At 46.2% G+C, this 21,811-nt stretch overlaps 1 protein-coding gene across 5 annotated transcripts in view; it reads left to right on the top strand.

Moving 5' to 3' along the window:
* The window catches only part of LOC134579518 (anoctamin-10-like), a 112,653-nt gene that overhangs the window by 38,820 nt on the left and 52,022 nt on the right, over positions 1–21,811 (top strand). For all 5 annotated transcript variants that reach the window (XM_063438833.1, XM_063438832.1, XM_063438831.1 and 2 more), the window contains one exon: positions 2,722–2,913. In XM_063438833.1, the coding sequence (XP_063294903.1) occupies positions 2,722–2,913 (192 nt within the window). The remainder of the gene's footprint in view (positions 1–2,721; positions 2,914–21,811) is intronic.

The following is a 21,811-nucleotide window of genomic DNA, read 5'->3' as shown; positions in this document are numbered from 1 at the left end:
GCACAAAGCAAGGAGAAGATCCCCTAGCTATGTGAGTAAGAGAGGGGGAAGAGCCCCTGGACTGTGTGAGGAGTAGAGGAGGAAGAGCTTCACGCTATATGAGAAGCAGACCGAGATGAGCACTAGGTTATGTAGGGATCAGACAGCTTCAGGATATGTGAGGAGTAGAGGAGGGAGAGCTTTGAGCTATGTGAGTAGCAGTGTAGGGAGAACCCCTGGCTATTCGAGGAGTAGTGGAAGAAGAACCCCTGGCTATGTGAGGAGTGTGATGGAGCTCTTGTACTCCGTCTGAGTACCCCCACATGGTCACCTTCCTCACTGCTACCAGGGATCCTGGAATGCTTCAGACCCAGTTGACAAACCTTGACTTGGGTCTCTGAGGACCTCTTCCACCGGACCAGGCTGCAGGGAATTTAGCCTTGGAGACTCTCTCTACTGTAAAGCAGGGATTATAGCTCTACTATAGCTTCCCCCCACACATTAGTCTCAATTTAGGGGGTAGAATGGTATTTATATGGAACAGTGTTGACCCTCCTGCAGGGGGTCCTCCATACAATGCAATGTACAGTACAACTGATCCTACCCACTGCCACTCTGTCTGGTGTCTTCATTACATTATCCCCAGCTAACACAATCCGCTCCCTGCTGTGTCCTCACAAACTTGGAGGCACAGCATACAAAATGTCCACCAGTACCCTCTTCCTGGACTGTACCTTTACAAAATATATATCCCTAGAAAGCTTCTCACAGAGTGCCCTCACAGTCCAAATAGTGCCCTATTGTAGAATCTGAGTTACAAAGTGTTAAAGTTTTACCAGGTTGCAACTATTCTCCAATCCTGTGAAGAGTTCAAGGCGTGTGGCAGCTAAGTCCCAGTCTCCAGAAAGGGGTTCTCTGACTTTTGGGATTGGTTGGGCACTTTAAAGCCCCAGGTATCTTCTTATAGATCTGAAGTGGACCGCCTTGTACCCCGACTGGGTACCCCCGCCAAAAATGCTCCCTAGCTTTCTACTCCTCTACTGACACCATCAGCACTTCAGCCCCTTGCCGCTACAGCTTGGCCGGCGTCTCGCCGTTGCTTCCGATCCTAGCAACGGCTTCAGCTTCTAGTGATTGGAGCTCTCCTGCAGAGAGTATAGCTGTATAGCTGGTACACCCAAACACTAGTCAAGACTTAGTGAAGGGTGCTAAGGAACTGGTTTATTATGGCCAAGTTGCCTGCTTTTATAGACAGCTACCAGCATGGGGTCTCCATTCAATGCAAGACAAGCCCATCCCATAAAGCTAATTATCTCCCAGAAACAGAGAGGCAAACATAAAAATATAAAACCTAAAAATACCCCAAAAATTAAATAACCCCACAATAGCCTTATCTGAGCGCCCACATTTTCCAAAGATCCATGCAGTGTAGGGGAAACGCCACCATGTTAAAGTTCTGACCGGCCGCACACGTGGTCTTATGCCGAAAATAGTTCCAGGTGTTTGGTGTTTTGGTAGGTCAACTTTTGGGAGCTCCTGCATCTGAAATATAGGGTGCTCCAGCTGGCTCTTGGGTAGCGTTTGTGCCCCTAAGTCTCGGGCACCTTCCCTCCAAAAACCGCTCTCCTGGCGAGTTGCAAAGTCGTTCAAAATTCCGGACCAAGTTGTCCGGGAGCCGCATGGTCACCTCATGCCTAAAACCGTTCCATAACATACGTGGCTAAGTCCTGCTGAGGTGACCGGGAACCCACGAAGTCCTCATGCCGAATTTAGTTCCATGATGATTGTGGCTAAGTACCGCTGAGGACAATTCGTGGGTTTTCTTATGCGAACAGCCACCAGGGAGCTATAGTTCGTTTCCATTTGAGTAAAGGGAAAGTGCCGAACCAGGGGCACCCAGGGAAAGCTGCTAATGGTGGCTGGGGAGGTTTACCTCCCAAACAGGGTCTTTGGATACAGCCCATAGTCCTTGGGCAGGAGGTTAGCTTGCAGGCTCCTCCAGGAGCTCGTGGCATAGGCACGTTTGCCACAATATCCCCTCTAAATATTTGGAGGTTGGGGGATCGAGCGATAACCACTTAAAGATCAATCACACCTCAGCACAGTCCTGATTTGAGGAGCATTTTCAGAGTGTTTCAGGTTATCTCCCAGTCAGGCGATCGATATGTAAAAGGAGTCTAGGCAATCCCCAGAGGTTCTGAAGTCTGGCTGTGAAGCACAGTAAGCATTTAGGGTTGCCATACCTCCCCACAGTGACAATTGCCCCTTTAGGGGCTCTTGGGACAAGGCCCATAGCCTGTGGGCAAGTGGCTGGCCTTCAAACCTCTCAAAAGGCATCCATCACAAGAAGCAAAGGGGGGAAGAGGTCTGGCTATGAGAAGAGAAAAAACCCCAAGCAATGTGAGGGGCAGCATTTGGGAGCATAAATTACTAAGTAAGGGAGAGATCCCAAAGCCAAGCGACGAGTAGTGGGATAGCATCAGATCCAATACAGTAAAAAGTGAGGGGTAGAACCCAAGGCCAAATACAGAATAGATTGGAGATCATGTATTTATTACGGAGATATTTTTGGAAATGTAGCTGTTATGTTACAATAATGGATATAATAATAATATTACGGCAAAACACTGTGCTGTACAATAAGCTGTAATTGTTATATTCTAGGTATGCTAATCGTATATGTGGATCTTGTCTAGTGCATTGTAATAAATGTAAATACATTTCTCTTGTGTTTAATTTCAGGGATTATTTGATGATTATATGGAGCTCTTTGTCCAGTTTGGGTATGTCAGTCTTTTTTCGTGTGTATACCCCTTCACAGCTGCTCTTCTGATTTTAAACAACATTACAGAGATCCGTACAGATGCTTTTAAACTGTGCCAGGTTTTCCAGAAACCATTTCCTGAAGCTGCGGACAGTATAGGCATCTGGCAGGTGCGTTGTAAAAGTTCTCCTGGTATGAGCTAAAAATGTAAACTGTCATTTTTTTTATTATTGAATGTAGCCCTTATCAGTAACTAGAGTAATATACTTTAAAGCCCATTTAATGCGTGACGGCATGGTACGTCGTAACGGCGTTAAGGGGTTAAAGTATATTATTCTGATCTTATTGATGTAGCAAGAATCCACAGAGGAAACTATTTCTCTTCCTCCTTCTCGGTTTGCGTAGCTTTGATCCAAGTGGGTCAGGATCCTAGTACATAAACAGACGAATCATGTGTGAAACATAGTTATTTATTATGTTTTACAATCTTTCTTTATTTCGGTATTTACATGGTTTTTTAGAGAAGAATAGATAATGACATGATATGCGAGCGCAGAGTATCATCAAGGTTGGATTCTGATGATTGAGAGTGAGAGGAGGGCTGGCAATGATTGACCTTGGGGGACAGGTATAATGTTTTTTGTTACAGTTTGCAGTGTGGAAGGTCCTACTCACATGGAGTATACTGTCTGCAATTTTCTTTCCTCTATTCCTTTAATATATGGTCTTGATGTATGGAGGCTGCTGAAGTTATAAGGTGTGACCTACTATAAATTTGTAACTTCTATCGAAATGACTTGTGTCGTGTGATGGAGAATTAACAGATCTGTGCATGAGGCACAGATTCTATTTCACATCACTCCATTGCCATCAAAGACATCCAGTGCAGTCTATGAGATTCCGTATAACTGCTTCCTCTCACCCTGTGTTCACTAGTAAACACCAGGGACTTTTTAGATTGTCAGCCTCTTCAGTCCAGATACTACAATCTGCGGGGTGATACCCCTGTGACCACTGCAGGCCAAGAGAAAATTGAGACTGTAGGTCACCAGCTAATGACAAGCCCACACAGTGCTGGGCTCATAAAAGCCACTGCACAATTCCTGGATCACTCATGTAGTACGGTGTCAACAGACATGACAAGGTACTTCCTCCTATGGTGTGAATCCTGTATACCAATGGACCAGATAGCTATTGTCCCCCTTGCCAGTCCTCCCATGTTAATAATAATGGAGAATGAGAGGGGAGATACCAGAGAGAGACATTGGTAGTATGTGCATCGAGATGGAAGAGAAAAGGAGAAAAAAAAACATGAGGGATCGATTTAGTAACAGAAAACTAGTACCCAGGAATAAGGCATGGCCACAACCTCCACATACATCTATTGTCTGTTCAGAAATATAGTCAGGCCATGCATTACACGTATCAGATATACTTTATAAATTCTGATTTCCTCTACATTAGCCATCCATTGGTGGAACATTTGTTGCAGGAAATAATAGTTTGGTGGCATTTAAATGGCATCAATGAAAAGAAAACCTGGTGGGTTGCTCTGTGGAGTGATCTTCAAGCCTTGGTTGGGTTGTCAATGCAGGGAAGGGTCTGTTTAGTGATAACATTGCCTGTGTATGGCTTTTCTTTTTATCTGAGATCTCCAATGAGGGTGAAAGTCGAAGACTTTATTTGAAGTCAGGTTCACAGATAACGTTTTTGGCCATGCCTTTGTCTCTGTATTTTTCCTACGCTTGACAAACAGTCAGAGGTTTGTCAAGTTTGTCATTGACGGCTGTAGGGAAAAAAAAGCTCTTTCTATGGAACATCTGGTGGGATCCTTCATAGACTTCAATGCTGTACTTTTGCTCGTGTGTGAGTACCGTGCTGGTGTGGGTTCCTGGCAGCTGACTGACACTGATGAAGCTGTGTGCTGTATGGCATCTTCAAATGATGCTGCATTAAACTCAACCTAGATTATAATAGCTGGATAGCTGGAACTCACATATGGATGACATCCAGGCCAGTGTTTGGGAAGCAAAGTAAAAAAAAATGGTCAGGATCAGGACCTTCAAAACTCTCTGCCAGGATCACGCATATTCTAAACTCCCTACTGGGATTGTCTCTAAAACAAGTCGTTGAGGAGCCAACTCGTAAGGAGGCTATACTAGATTTAGTGTTAACAAATGGAGATTTGGTATCAGATATTACTGTAGGTGAAAGTTTAGGATCCAGTGATCATCAGTCAGTGTGGTTTAATATAAGAACAGTGACTGAGTCACACCACACAAAAACAAAAGTTTTAGACTTAAAAAAAAAAACAGACTTTTCTAAAATTAGAATATGTGTAAAGGAGCCATTATCAGACTGGAGCAATTTATAATGGCGTCCAAGAGAAATTGGATTATATAAAATTTGCACTGCTGAAGGCAACAGAAAATTGCATTAGGCTTGTCAGTAAAAGCAAATATTTCAAGAAACCACTGTGGTACTCCGCAGATGTGGCCAAAATAGTAAAAAACAAAAAGTTAGCATTTAGTGATTATAAAAAAAACCCAGAGTGAGGAAGACAGAATGATCTATAATAGAGCTTCCCAAACTGTTATGGGCCGAGACCCACTTTTGAAAACCGTAATTTTTTGAGACCCAGTTGCTTTTAATGCATTTTTTAAAAATGAATAAACTTGGCACATCATGACAGCTTTTTTTTTTTTTTTTTTTTTTTTTATAAATTCTTTATTTTCCTGCAATAGGGTTTACAAACAGGCCTGCGATGCCACGATAGCAAAAGCGGGCGTAGTGAGACACAAACTATCATGACAGGAATAAGTAGCACAGAATATGTACTCATGGTCTGCAATAAAAGATTAAGTATGGTGGCAGTTGTGTTGGTCTTGGAAATGGTAAACAAACGAGTGTAACTTTTGCCATAACAATTATTAAAATAATAAAAACATTAAGTTGAGTTTAATTGGGGTAGCAGAAAACGTAGATTGTGCCAATAAACTCCTGCTAGAAGGCAAGTGAATGGTTAAGGAGTTAAAGTAGCAGTGGGATGTTAACTAACCCCTGTACTATGCATGCGATTTAAGCTTGGTATCATACTATGCTATGCATGGTTTTACATTTACCTGACATTAGGTTATGCAGTAAATATATGTGAGTGACCTTAGGCAAACAAATATACAATGTAAATGTTAACTCTGCTATGCCTGGGTCTGAAACTCTCTCCCCGCACGGCTCCTTTGTTTCTAGCCGCGTTTAACCAATGCCCTCTGCTGATAGCCTCGAAGCCCTGCCATATGGGTTACAAGAGTCCTGCTTTACTGTGCCTCTCCGGCCTCCAGCTGTGGTGCAGGTCCCCTCTCCGATCGTGTGATTCTCTCGCGTTGCAACGATGGCTTGTTCTCTGGAGCCTCTGTCAGAGTGCAGTTTCTCGAGGAGGGTGAGGGTTGTCCGTGGAAGCGTGTGGCATGGACGGGTGTTTCTCTTGAGGAGCTGTGGCCCACGTGCACTGCGGGGTATGCAGGAGCTTAGCGGTCCAAGTTGGGTGTCTGTGTGGGACCTCCACTTTGCCATCCGCCGTGCTGCTTGTGGTTTGAGCATGGATCTTTTCTTCTGGATGATTATCCGCGTGGGGTTGGATTGAGGTGAAGTCGCTTTGTTTTCGGGAAGCTATTCGGCTGCCGGAGTGGCTGGGTGTGCGCACCCCTGTATGGGCCCCCTGCCCCGAGCTGGGTGGATGGACTGCCGCTGCTGCTTGTTTCTTTTTAGCAGGTGAGACTTTGTAGGGAGGTCTTAGTTGTAAGCACTCCAGAATGCTTGGCATATTTGCTCGAACCGGCGCTCAAATTGTATTCTCCAGCGCTGGAGCTCTGGGTCCTCTTTTTTTCTGCTGCAAGGGCTGTGCGGCGGCCATCTTGGGTGCATCGTGTGGCTCTCTGCTCGGTATGAATGTCTCGTGTGGTAGGTGAGCATGAGTCCCAAGCGTGGACCGGGATATCCCCCACCGGTCCATAGGGGGGGTGACGGGAGGACTGTAGAGCCGCGCAGTGCGGGCCCCATGTCGGGGGATCGTCCGCCTCCCCGGCAATCGGGTCTCCCGCCATGTTAGGCCTCAGACGCGGATCTCGGCGATCCGGCATTAAAAGTTGCTTGTGTGACATCTGTGTAGTCAGCTTATCTTTGCCTGTCATGTGGTCGCCCCTTTTTATGTTTTCTGGGCTGTTTTGTGCCTTTTCGCCATCGTTTAATGGCCCTTTTTTTTTATCATTCTTTATTTATAACGTGCAAAAGAATAACATTGCTTGATGCACCACAACAGCTGCAGCAAACAGAAAGATAACAATACGTATTTGGCTGAATTATGGCATTCGCATAAGTTGCACATTTTTAAATTGTATATCATGCTTAGAGTACAGGCTAGACAGTATATGTTTTGATTAACTGGGAAGTTGCTAAACTTCGCTTGGTCGTAGGCCTGATGATAGAAGTGGTAAGTCAAATAAGGCAGGAGTAAATACATCATCTTCTTTTTTTCCAATTTGAAATTTTATTTTCAGAAAGTCAAGAAAATGGGGTACAGAAGAGAAGAGGGAGCTTCATTCGAACATATTGGGGTTGTACAATCTTTGATATACATTTCTTGATATATAACTTTAAGCAAGGGGGGTACAGAAGGGAAGGGGGGGGGGGTGAACACATCTTTTACACATCCTATCATCTCCACACCTAGTATTCTACGTTGGTGTCGTGGTGTTTCAATGGGTGGTGCGTGTGGAAGGAGCTCCCAGTTGTCGGGGGGTCCGCTCGTGTATCTACGTATGGTGGCATCGTCTTGAAGAGTGACACAGATTGAAACAGTGGCATTTGCCTCCCATATCTCCTGCCACTTAACTCCCTCCAAGACTTCCCCGAGGTCCGTTTCCCATTTATCTGTATAAGTCAGACTTCCCCATTCTCCATTTTCTGCACTAAGATGAGCGTATAAAAGCGTGATCATACCTTTGGGGGCTGCCCCATCCAAGCAGAGCCTCTCATAAAAGGTCAGCTTTCCCAAGGCTGCTGTTTTAATGTGAGGTCTTCTAGCAAAGTCGCGGATCTGAACATATCGGAAAAAATCCGCAGGAGTTAAGCGGGAGCCTTGTTGGAGTTCTGCAAATTGAATGACCGCACCGTTCCGATATAGCTGAAGAAGCCATTGGAGTCCGGTCCTTTCTATATTACTAAATTCTCTGGGTGCCATGCCAGGGATAAATTCTCTGTTTCTAAGGATTGGAGTCATAGGGGAGGGGGTTGCTGCTAGCCCATATTTGGTACTACATGTGTCCCAAATTCGGAGAGAGTTGAGTATGGCTGGACATGTGATCCGTATCTCAGGTCTATGTTCCTTGGGAACCCACATCGTAAACTGGGGGACATCAACCTCTACCATTATAGACTCAATATCCACCCACCTTCTCTCCTCCGGCGGGGAGTGCCACATGGCCACCTGCGTCAATTGAGCCGCAAGGTAGTAGAAATATAAATTCAGGAGGCCTAACCCTCCCCTGTCTTTACGTCTATACAGTACTTGTCTGGAGATTCTATGCTTCTTATTTTGCCAAATAAAGTCCCCCATCAATCTTTGCAAAGGGATCAATTGGGTGTTTGTGACGTGGACGGGTAATGCCTGAAACAAGAATAGTATACGTGGAAGTATGTTCATCTTCACAGAATTGATCTGGCTGATCCAAGAGATAGGAGACCTAGACAAGTGGACGGATAAACCTATCAGGGCTCTAATCATCGGGACATAATTAGCAAGGTACAGGCGCCCGGGGTCAGCCGTCAGATAAATCCCTAGGTACTTTAAAGAGTCTGTTTCCATCTGGATTTGATAGGTCTCTCTAATCCGAGCTGTATCTGTCTCCGTGAGACAGACCGGAAGAGCGCTGGATTTCTGGATGTTTGCTTTGTATCCCGATAATGTACTGTATTCTATCATGACCTCCTGTAGTGCCGACATCGATTTTGATCAGGTTCGTAACGGTCAGGAGGACATCGTCCGCATAGGCCGATACCATAAATTCTTTGTCACCCACCCTAACTTCTCCAATGTTCGGTTTCCGACGAATAGCTTGCAACAAAGGCTCTAAAGCCAATACAAAGAGGAGGGGGAAAAGAGGGCACCCCTGTCTGGTTCCATTATATAGCTGAAAAGGGGTCAGAGGGGCTCCCGTTATCTGCACCTGTGCCTGCACATTATGGTACATTGCTCTCGTTATCGCCAGATAACCCTCCGGGAAGCCCATATTCCTCAGTACCGGGAAAAGAAATTGCCATCCGACCCTGTCGAAGGCCTTTTCCTCGTCTATGGACACCACCAGAGTGGGTGTCCCCGTGGCCACTTGTTTCCAAATCAAATTAATATTCCTCCTGGTGTTTTCAAACAATTGCCTACCTTGGATAAAACCTACTTGATCTGCATGGATGAGCGAGTTCAACAACGGGTTCAGTCTGTCCACTTGTATCTTTGCCAAAATCTTCAGATCATGATTAATTAGTGATATGGGCCTGTAATTTTCAGGAAGAAGTGGATCCTTTCCTGGTTTGGGCAGTAACACAATGGTAGCCAGAGACATATCAGGGTCCAGTTGTCCTCCCTGTCTTAGGTGTTCAAAAAAGCGCACCAAATGAGGAGCAAGCTCCTCCCTGAAGGTTTTGTAATATGTGCCGTGAAATCCATCCGGCCCCGGTGCTGTGTTACCTTTCAAACTCGAGATAGCTTTGTCCACTTCGTCCTCTGTATTTTACGCCGCCAAATTGTCCACTGCCTCTCCACTCAGTATATTCATCCCTAGGTTGTCCAAATATTGCAATATGTGATCCTCCTCGTGGTCCCCATAGGGACTTCTGTCCGGCGTGTGGTTGTATAACCTTTTATACAAATCTTCGAAAACGCTAGCTATCTCGGTGGGTGTCGATTTCGTCGTACCGTCAGGATGTCTGATGGCTGTAATGTGGGTCCGTTCCTGCCTGGGCCGGAGTGTCCTAGCCAGGAGAGTGTCCATTTTGTTAGCCTTTTCATATTTTCATAGTATGTCGGTTTTGACCAAACCATAGATCTGGCCGTATCATCCAGTAAAAGTGTACGGATGTCTCTTCGTACTGCTTCTAATTGCCTGTAGATTCTCTCATCCGGCACAGTTTGGTGTTTCTGTTCGAGGGTTCTCAGTTGTCCCAGTAAGGTCTCCATGTTTCATTTTCTTCTTCCTGGTAGCGAGTTTGATCAAATTCCCTCTTGTGACCACTTTATGAGCCTCCCATAATGTGCTTGCGGGAACTTCTGGGGTGGTGTTCAATTCAAAGTATTCAATGATCCCTTTTCAAATCTGTTCTCGTATCTCCTCGTCCCGTAGCAAGGACATGTTCAGTTTCCACGTCCATGGTGATGCTACACAAAGGTTGCCCAATGCAATAGACACATCAGCGTGATCAGACCACGATATATTACCCACCGTTGACCCCACAATTCGAGACATGCCAGACGCGTTAGCCAAGAAAAGGTCTATCCTTGAGTACGTGCCATGGGGAGCTGAGTAAAACGAGTATTCTTTATCACCCGGATGGTGAGCCCGCCATATGTCCACCAACCCCGTTTCCGCTATGAAGTCTTTAAGTAGCCTATCCTGGCCACCCCTGCCCTGGGATCTAGGTATTCCATCACGCGAGCTCCTGTCAACGGCCGGGCATGGGGCAGCGTTAAAATCGCCCCCCATGTACACCATACCGTGGGGTAGTGCCGAGAGTTTTTCGCAGAGCACAGTCCAAAAACCTGGGTCCGGTTGATTTGGCACGTAAATGTTTATCAGATGGACGGCATGCGAGTGTAGAGTACCCGAAACGAAGACAAAGCACCCCTCCGGGTCTGCCTCCTGAGAATTCACTTGAAAAGGGCAGCTGCGTCTAAGAAGTATCTCCCCCCCATTACGTTTGCGATGGGACCTGGCTTCATATGAACCGGCGAAGGTGTGGTCTCTAAGCCGAAACTGGGCCTGTTTTGGCAAATGGGTCTCTTGGACAAAAGCTATATCAGATTTCATCCTTTTCAGTTCTTTGAACATTAGTCGGCGCATCCTTGGTGCGTTAAGACCCTTAACGTTCAAGGAGGTGATCTTAATCTCCATCTCGTGATACGTTCACTCCTACCATACATACTAGACATATTTTCTTTTCCGTTTCGCTCCCTTTCAAGTCCCCAGGTACCCGCCTACCCCCAGCCCCCGCTGCCCCCCAGAATAGGATAAAAGACAAAAGGAAGTAGGAAAGAAGAAAAGGATAGAATAAAGGAAAACAGCATCTGGACACAGTCTGATGCAAAACTACTCTGGTCTTACCAGTTGCCAGAGTTTTGTGGGGAACATGTTCCCACATCCCTGCCACGATCAACGTTGAGAGGAACAATGGGTCTATGAGCTCCTACACCTAGGCGCCTCACTTTGGATAAATTGGCCTCTGGTTCGCCCCCCATCGTACTGGTGTTTCTGTGAACTATTAGGAACCCCATCCCTTCTCCTGGTCGCTTCTAGTACACTCGGGATTCCCGGGTCGGGGCCTTGCCGTTAACTTTTCTTTATATGGGGGCCTTTATATACGACTATGGCTATTTCTCCTAATTAGCATTCAGAAAGGACCAATGTCTCCCTCCTAACGAAAAATGCCCATGTCCTTCTCCGGTCCTCCTGAAACTCGGCTGTTGGCCCTGTCTCGTATTCCCTAGGTCCTCAGTAGGTCAAGTGCACCACTTATGTCCGCCAGTCCATGATGCTCTGTGTCTTCGTGCCTCCTTGCTCCCCAGCCCATACCAACCCCGTCCAGATATATGTAGGGACCTGGCTGCTGTCCTCCACCCGGGGGGGGGGGGAAGACTCAATGCATCTAAATGTATGATTTTGCCTGCCCACTTCTGGAATCACCCCCCTAGGCACGGATTAAGTCTCCCCATAAAAGGGCACCGAAGTCGGTCACCATCCTCTCTATTCAGTGCCAAAGCTACCAGATCCCTACCGTGGAATGGGTACGCTATTTGGTATCGCGCAGTTTTTCGCCCTCCAAGGTGCCCCTCGAAAACAGCCAGACTATAGTACAATATGAATCAAGGGAAAAAACAATGGCGATTTTAACTATTATACACATTTAAATATGACATAGATCCCCTTCCCAGCTGTTCACTGCGTTTTCTATGAGCGTCAGTCTGCCCCTTGTTCTTTGTATGACATTAGTATGTAGCATGACGGCATTTTTAATACAAATTTTGGTCCCTCTTTCGTTATAAATGGCGGTTTCGAAGTCAAGGCTGTACACATATCCGGAGTCACATACATGAAATCCCAACATTAGGAACCCTCCCTTGTAAATAACATAAATTATAAGAATCAAATGCAAAAAACCTTTTTACAACAGTGTTATACTCGTATACCTTCAAAGCCCTACTCGTTAGCCCGTTCAGATCCATCCGCCACCCCAGCCAATTAATCAATCTGGGGGAGGGACGAACAAACCAGGAGACCTCAGTTGCCCTCCCGCCCCCTAACCAATGGTCGAAAAAACAACCCCCTCCCACCAATTCCAGGCTGTTGTCCAATTAGCTCCCGTCAGGTTGACAGCTTGTACCTCCCCCCGGCACCGCATCCAGCAGGGCACGTTGGTGTCAGAGGGAGGCGAACAGCCGTATACATCACCCTCCCGCCACACACAGAAGCATTAGTGACCCCCCCCCCACAGGTGTCTCCTGACCCGTTGAAACCAAGAAGCCAAATGGGCCCGAAATTACATGGTGTATAAGTCAGACCATAGATGTACCGAGTTGGGGTAGGAATCTAGAGCATAGCATCAGGTCACGTAACGGTATACCTCTATTCCTTCCTCTGTGAAGCCATGTTAGGTGTGTATTGTGTGAAAATATGCATTAGTTTAGTACATTGTACAATTTACATTCACGACGTACAATTTAGCAATTTCCTATATGACTCCTTTCCCATCTATCTTTATTCTTTTTCATTTTGCATTTTTTGTTATATTTAAATTGTTTTTTTTTTTCGTGTAAGAGATTTGTTATCCCTCTTTTAAATATATTTGTTACCCTATTTAAAAAAAATTAAAAATTTTTTTTTTGTAATTCTTTATTTTTGTTGTGCATGGTTAACATTCGCATGGCAGCAATGCTACAACAGCATTCTTAGACATATTGAACATACACAATTTTGACTGTTAGGTAGCATTTAGATGGAATGCACATGTTTTATATTAATACAACAGGCTAGGTACATGCTGGTTAGTTATAGTTAATTTTTCTGTCGCTTGTTAACAATAGCTTAAGGTTAAAAGTTATAATGAGCGTCGTCGTTTTAGCTTCCTATGCTTGGTATAGGTACGCTTAACTATGCTTAAATGAGGGATATATATATATTTCGCCCAGTATCATCCTGTCCAACTAATCTTATCCCATAGTAAGGAAGCTGTTGGTTCACATGTCAAATATTGCATCAATCATTAGTTAAGTCGCATTAATGAGATGAGTTAAATAAGCTTATACAGATCCTGCATTTGTTATAGTAGTTAAACAAGGCTTAGACATGCTTTGAGTCCAGTAAAGGACAGTTATCTAATGACAGGCTGGTTAGTTTGACAAAATGTGTGCTCAAGTTTACAGGGCGATCTTTGGCAAGCTCGTGGATGAAGTGTATCACAGATTGTCTCTAGGTCAGTCCGTCTTGTATGGCCAACACCGGCCCTGAGGGAATGGTAGGTGGACCCGGAGCGCTGCGGGGAACCAATTTCCAATTTAAATGTGTAGACATGCAGTTCATTTAGAACTTCTAGAGTACCATTGCTGGCATGCTTCACCTTTCCCATGGAGAGTTCGTAGGCGCAGTGATGAAGTCAGAGAGACAGTAACCCCAAGCGATGTGAGTATTTTTTGCTGCATCCCCTGTTTCTGCCCAGTAGTTAACACCACTTGATGTGGATCATGCTGGTCTTGCTGAGCTCTCACCATACGGTGCTAACAGCAGGCTCATCGCTGGATTGGCTTTGATGTTTAGTGAGCAGCGCGACTTCTCCCCTGTGGGGCTGCATGAGGCAGGGGCTGTTGGTGTCGGTCTCCACGCTGCCGCCATCTTGGAAGGTAGGTCTTGGGAGCATCGTGCCCCCAGTCTCCACTCCTCCTGAGCTCTGCATAGTGGGGACCGGGATAACCCCTCCGGTCCACAGGGGGGGGGGAAGCGGGACCGGCAGGCATCTTAGGTTGTCAGCGTGTGGCTGCCGCAAGGGGAGACGTCCACCCCGCTCCCCTCTCGAGTAGGCCGCAGGCCCCGAAGCTCTGTTCAACCCTTCCGGGGTCCCAAAACTCCCGATCTCGGAGTCTGCCACCTTAACCACCGCCGTGTGCGCGTCTGTTTGGCTCTTTGCAGGTATTATAGCTGCTGGATTTGCCTAGGAGGCCAGATTTCTCCGGAGCCTCCCCAGCATGCGACCGGTCAGCATGGCGGGCCGGCCCCGCCCCCCAAAATTAATTTTTTTTTTTATTATTTTTTTTTTTTTTTTTTTAAGTTTTCAAATAACCAAATAAAAGCATCCATGCCCCGAAACCATCCTTATTGTCAGCACCCGGGGGGCAGGTGCTATCCCTGCATCTTTAGAGGTTTCAATGACAGCCATACGTGACCAGGGCAGTCTAGAGATGGTAGAAAAAACAAAACCAGGACAGCCTCAAACAAACCCATGAAAGGGAGGGAACAAAGAACTGATAAACCAGGTGCCAGTCCCTTACCTCCCCCTTACCTCCCCCCTACCCCCGCCCAAACAGACCGGCCTAGATAAGAGAGGCAAAAGGGTTATCCGGTGAGCTTTATAAATCCCCGACCCAGTTGTAGGGGATGGCAGCGTTATGGGTATAGCTTTCGTGCAACTTGTGCGTATGGAGCCCCCAACCCAGGCCCCCCACCCAAACAAAAAAACGGTTCCCCCCACAAAAAACTAGGCCCCTTAGGGAAAGTTAGAATACGATACCACTTGCGTATTAGCGGCGGCTTCTTGATCCCACTTAACGCCACTCAGCTCGCAGGTGTGGAAGGTCCCCTGGGTACATCACCACTGTCCGAAGGTCCGGGGGCGGCTGGATCCCTAGGCCCTGGAATAGACGCTTCGGTTCTCCACCTCGTGTTAGGACATGCGCTCGCCCGTCTCGGAACACCATTAATTTGAAGGGGAAGCCCCAGGCATATTTTAGGCCTGCTCCTCGCAGCGCACCGGTTATGGGCCGCCAATCTCTCCTCCGTTGCAGTGTCGAAGGGGCTAAATCCTGGTAAAGGGAGATCACAGCTCCATTATGCCGGATCGGTCCCTCCCGACCCCTCTTCATCAAAGCCTCCTTTGTTCTGAAATGGAGGAAGTTAACTATCACGTCCCTCGGGGTGTTAGTATCGGCACGCTGCGTTCACATTGCCCAATGCACTCTCTCCATGTGCCATTGCTCCTCCGGAACGTGCGGAAGGAGAGGCTTGAAGATGGAAAGCCTTCAGCCTTACCTTCAGGTAAGCCCCTCAGGCGGAGGTTGTTCCTCCGAGACCGGTTAGCCAAGTCTTCCAAGGCCAGATCCGTGTCCACGACATGGGTCGTCATGCGGTTCACCCTGTCGACTACCTCATTATGGGCCTGTGTGGTAGCTTCCATGCGGTCCTCGAATTTGGCGGTGCGCTCCCCCAAGGCGCTAATGTCGGCTTGCAACACAGCTGTAGATTTTGCTATTTCCCCAGCTAGGTAAGCCTTAACTTCGGCGAGTTTGGCGAGCACTGCGTCTCGCTCAGCAGAGGAGGCCTCTTTGTCAGCTCCAGGCAATGCGTGTGGGTATCCCCCGTCGCCATCTTGGCTCCCGGCCCGACCATGCCGCTACGCCGTAAGGAAAAGAACCGATCCTCCAGACTCCATGTTCCTCTTTATATATGTTTCTACTTGATGAAGCCTATTGTGGCGAAACGCGTATAGAAGTTTTTTTCTTTTATAAATCAAAGTGCTATTAAAGGAATATCTGGCTATTACACACTGATTTGCCACATTCCTCCTTTCACTTTTATATTATATTATTTGCTATTTTATTCTATGCAAGTTTATTTTATTCAGACCTAACCACCATTTCTGACCATATTGGACTACCAAAGAATCCTTAAGGTGGGGATTATACCACCCATACGCCATCCACCGAGCAGTACGTCTGCTCTATATACCGTGAGTATATTTTCTCATTTTAATTGTTTTATCATCTATACAGTGAGCACTATATTTTTTATTTTTTATTATCCCGAGTTGGACTACTCCATCTTTTTACTAAAGGACCAAAGAGGAGCACCACATATCCTTGAGTGGGGATTATTCCACTTCACGCTATCCATACCAGAGCTGGATTTAAGCTCTGAATATTGTGAGTAGTTCCACTGCTATTTACATAATATCCATATTTTGTTTTTATACTACACCATTGGAGTTTTTCTCTCTTTTGTTCTTCCCGCATATTTATCTTCAAACTACAGATATACATTCGGACGCTACATACCCTTCTGATGGACTATTAGGACCACCATTTGCACATTTGGATATTTTATATTTGGACTATTAGGTACCGGTTGTTATTCATATTTTATATATTATATTTAGACATTTTATCTGACGTTTCTGTTATTGCTGCTAAATCCTACTTTCATATTATTATTTGTTATTTCCACTTGTTTAAGGCGCACCCTTATTACTTCCTTTTTTTCTCTTAGGTTGCTTTTTAGGGAGTCTCTTCTCCATGGTAAGGAGTTCGTTGGGGGTTCTTATGAGGCAGAAAAAGGCCGCTTTTGTATGCTTAGGGCGCCTGTAGGACGGAGCTCTAGTGAGACACGTCTAGTCTCATCGACGGTCAGACCACGCCCCCCAGCAGCCTTCTTTCTATCAGCTGGATCCAAGTAGAGAGAGTGAGGTAGAGCTCTTAAAAGAGCTAGTGATTAGCTGAGCAGGTTCCCTTTCAATAACAAGACAAAGCTACGTTTTGAAGGGTAAAGAAGAACTGAGGTTTAATGACAGGGATTCTCCTTTTATGCAGTGCTCCCATGTAAGGGAGACGCCCACAGGCATTTAGGCATTAACCAATCAGACAATGGTTACATCCCACATATTCCCTCCCCTCTGCTTGGGAGATAATTGAGTTTCTTACTGTATCTACTCAATTATCTCCAAGCTAAAGCTTATACTTTTTATTCATTTTTATAACTTTCCCATTTTACATCGTACATGAATAAAAACACAAATTGTGGAACAACATATTCAAAATTCGTGAAAATCCGTCCAGTGGTTCCAGAACTATTAAAAAGTCTCTTTGGACTGACCGCACGCCTGTTTGCATGCCCCAAACAGTTCCACAGATTCAGGCTGTGCGGTTGGTCTATTTCTGCCCTGAAAATAACAAAGTCCCATCAGAAGGCGGCGTTCGAATCGTCAAACTCACTTCGACTTGTGTCGAAGTGGAACCGGGGTCGCGTTTTAGCAGTGTTCAATAGTATAATGGAGGTCTATTTTACGCCAAAATGACAAAGTCCCGTTCGAACATGTGTTCGAATCTTCGAACGGGACTTAGTCTCCAGCCGCAGTGTCGAAGGGTAGGGGCAGGTACAGGTCAGCGGTGTTCGTTCAATTGTGTGGACGATTTCCGTTACAGGGATTTGACGGCACACACCGCTGACCACGTTCGACTGGATTAAAATGGCCGCCGCCACGTGTTCTAATGGCGGCCACTTCGACTACTTCGGCTGTATCCGAAGTGCCATATCAAATGTATCAATCCTTTGTCCAAAAATAGTTAAAGGGCCAGACATAGTCTTTGTTCTTTAGGTACAGGCAATGTGGATGATGATAAAAAACAAACAAAAGGTAGAGGTTCCCAGGCAACATGGTAGGGGTTTGTTACAGAGGCATACAACTAGTTACCCACAGGCTCAGGCAGAATCAGAAGCGCTGTGTCCCTCTCTTTCATCCAGACATCTCACGTTGAGTATCCCAGTGGTAGATCCCCATCTGTCGCAGAACTCCAACAATGCTATGCCAGCTGAGGATCTACCATTTGCCCACCGTTGCAGGGTTGCATTTGTAAGCAGTGTTTGAATGTAAGCATGTTTTTGTATGAAGTACGTGTTGATGTATGGGTGTATTTGTATGTACTGTTGACATTGGAATGTAGTGGTATACTTGAGTGTAGTGCTTGCATCTGAATGCAAGGGTATTTGTATGTAGTGATTTATTTATTTTGTATTTTTTAAATACTTTATTTTTTGCATCTTGGCAGACAGAGTTATGCTTCAAACAGTGTATGGGCTTGCGCAGAAGCCACGAAACATATTCATCATGAGTACATCATTTCTGGCTGTACAGTTATACTGAGACAAGTCCTCCCATATCATAATGCTATCATCATCACAGTCCGCCAAGGCATTTTTTCTTATATTTTCCTTCTTTGCGTTGTATAGGTGTAACCATTATAAAACATTAGAAAAAATAAAAACATAACATGACATTACGGAACATATCGTAACTCAATGGGCCGGAGCGACAAGTCCCTCCACTCGGGACCTCGCCACATGGTCAGGTGCTTTATGGAAAATTCCAAACAGTACGAGATGTATCTGAGACCAGTATCGTTGAGCTTTGGGGCATTCCCACCACATGTGAAGGTATGTGCCCCTGTGTCCACAACCCCTCCAACACTCATCAGTGGGTGTTTGTCTCATGCAGTGCAGTGTGACTGGGGTGGTGTACCACCTAAACATTGTTTTGTAGGATTGTTCCTGTAATGTTACACAGATGGATACGTTGTGGTTTGCCTCCCAAATGTCCCTCCAATCCTCCCCCTCCAGCACCTCCCCCAGATCCCTTTCCCACGCCTCTGTGTATGTTAGTGGACCCCATTCCTTTGTTTCTGAGCATATGTGTGTGTACATCGTCATTATTAAGCCTTTTCGCGTGGATTCGTTTAGGCACATTCTCTTAAAAAATGTCATAGGGCCGGTCGCTGCCTGTCTAACGTCTGGCCGCTGGACATAGTCTCTTAGCTGCATATACCGGAAGAAATCAGTGGGGGTGAGGTGTGTTCTCTGTTGGAGCTGGTCAAAGGGTACTAGTATCTTATGTTCGTACATATGGCAGATCCTCTGGATCCCTGCGGTCTCTAAGTTAGCCCTAGCTGCTAAGCCTGGCAGGAAAGCCCTATTCCTCAGTATGGGGGTCAAGGGGGATAATTTTGATGTTAGATGATACCTGTGAGCATGTGCGTCCCAGATGGATAGGGAGTTCAGGATAGCTGGGCATGCCGTTCTCATGATAGGTCTATCTTCTCTGCGTACCCACATATGATACTGTGGGAGGTCGGGTCCTGTCATGAGTGACTCTAGGTCTACCCATCTTCTCCTCTCTAGAGGTGTATGCCACATGGCAACCTGTGCTAATTGTGCTGCTAAGTAGTATGAGTAAAGGTGTGGCAAGCCCAACCCCCCTCTTTGCTTCTGCCTGTATAATATATTTCTGGAGACCCTGTGTCTGCGGTTCTGCCAAATGAAATCACCTATTGCTTTTTGAAGGTGCGCTAGATCGGATTTGAGCAACTTGACTGGCAACGCTTGAAAGAGGAATAGAATTCTCGGTAAAACATTCATCTTTACCGTATGGATGCGCCCTATCCAAGATATGGGTTTGTCGTGCCATCTTTCCATATCGTGTATGAGTGTCCTGATCAGAGGAGTGTAGTTCAAAAGGTGAAGTTTCTGCGGGTCAGCCGGTAGGCGTATTCCTAAATATTTTAAGTGGTCTCGTACTATCGGAATGTTATGGGTATCTCTTATGGTTGCTATGTCTTCTGCCGTCATGCCGATCGGGAGGGCGCTTGATTTTTCCAGGTTCGCCTTGTAACCGGAAAAGGCACCGAACTGTGTTAGAAGGTCTCTGAGCGCTGCCATGGATTCGTTGGGTTTCGTGAGGGTCAGCATTACGTCATCTGCATAGGCAGAGGCAAGAAATTCCTGCCCCTCCACTTTTATCCCTGTGATCAGAGGGTGTTGTCTCATGGCTTGCATCAGTGGCTCAAGTGACAGTACAAACAAAAGGGGGGAAAGGGGGCAGCCCTGTCTGGTTCCATTCCTTAGCCGAAAAGGTTGAGGCCCGGCTCCTGCAATCTTAACCTGAGCGGAGGCGTGGTCGTACATGGCCTTAACTGATGTCACATATCGTTCTGGGAAGTTCAGATGTTGCAGGAGGTCGAATAGGTACGGCCACTCGACCCTGTCGAAGGCCTTCTCGGCATCTAATGATACCAGGAGTGTTGGTGTGTCGGAGGTCTTTTGGCGCCAGATGAGGTCTATGTTCCTCCGGGTGTTCTCAAAGAGTTGCCTGTCAGGCACGAATCCCACCTGGTCCGGGTGGATCAAAGTATTCAGTGCGGGGTTCAGTCGTTCTGCAAGTATCTTCGCTAGTATCTTGACATCGTGATTAATCAGCGATATAGGTCTATAATTATCAGGGAGTAGTGGGTCTCTGCCAGGTTTCGGCAGGAGTATTATGTTAGCTAGGGACATACTGCTTTCTGTGCTACCTCCCTCCATAAGGTCATTAAAGAGTCGTGCCAGTCGCGGGGAAAGTTCCTCCCGAAAGGCCTTATAGTACGCCCCATCAAAGCCGTCCGGTCCCGGTGCCCTGTTGCCCTTCAGGCCTGCTATAGCCCTGTCCACTTCCTCCCTCGTTATTGCCTCATCAAGAAGTTGTGCCGTTGCTGTTGGAAGTTTCGGTAGCTCTAGGTCCCGTAAGAATTTCTGCATTTGTGCGGTGGCCTCCTCTTGGGATGCTTGTGTCCTAGGCGAGTGATTGTAGAGTTGCGTATAATAGTCTGTGAAGACTTGCGCAACCTCTGCAGGGGTCCTTTTCACCGTTCCGTCTCCGTGTTTGATTGTAGTGATCGGGGCGCTATTTCGACGCGGACGAAGGGTTCGGGCCAATAGTGTATCCATCTTGTTCGAATGTTAATAGTATGTTCTCTTCGTCCAATTTAGTGCCTTGATGGAGTCATCCATCAGTAAAGTGGTGATGGATCAACTGATCTCTTGTACTTGCTCCGTGAGATGGGGGTTGGGGGCGTTTTTGTGTTTTTGCTCCACCTTTCTCAATTCCTCCAGAAGCCGTGTAACCTCTTTGGTCTTTTGTGCCTTCTTCCTTGTTGCCAGTTTAATGCAGGTGCCCCTGATCACTGCCTTGTGGGCTGCCCATATGGTTTGCGGAGTTATGTCCTCTGTGTCGTTCTCAGCGAAGTAATTTTGCAAATCAGCACGTATTTCCGCTTTGGTTCCCTCATCTCTCAATAGGTGGGCACTCATCCTCCAATTCCATGGTCCCGCCGTGCATAGGTGGTCTAGCGTCAAAGTAACGTCGTCGTGATCTGACCACGTAATGGATCCGATTGTCGTCTCCTTTACTTTTGCCATGCTCGCGTTGTTCACCAGGAAGTAATCGATCCTCTAATAGGTGCCGTGTGGAGCAGAATAAAAAGTATAATCTACTTCTCCGGGGTGTTGGGTAGTGATTTATTTTAAATGCAGGTGTGCTTTAATGAGTAGTGTTGGTGTTTGAATGAAGGGGTGTTTATATATAATTTTAGTGTTTTAATACAGGGGTGTGTTTGTTGCGTTTGACTGCAGTGCATGTGTAGTGGATGCAGTGTGTGTATATTGTGTATTTAAAAATATATACAATGTGTGTTTGAATGTAAGTATGGAGTATGCGTGTGAATGTACATGTTTGAATGCAGGTATGCATTTGTGTGTAGTGTATAAACTTCCACACACACTGAGACACATACGCATGCAAAGACAGACACACAAATGCCTAGATTGACATAGCAGTACACATGCAGACACACACAATGACATGTTACACACACTGACACAGATACACAGACACTCATGTACACAGACACACAAATACAGACACACACATAGGGTAGGTGAGGGTGACGGTGTGGGGTAG

This window comes from Pelobates fuscus, chromosome 12 (genome assembly GCF_036172605.1).
Source record: "Pelobates fuscus isolate aPelFus1 chromosome 12, aPelFus1.pri, whole genome shotgun sequence".
NCBI classification, from domain to species: Eukaryota; Metazoa; Chordata; class Amphibia; order Anura; family Pelobatidae; genus Pelobates; species Pelobates fuscus.
The sequence above is the reverse complement of the archived record's forward strand: the minus strand, read 5'-3'. Positions and strand labels throughout refer to the sequence as shown.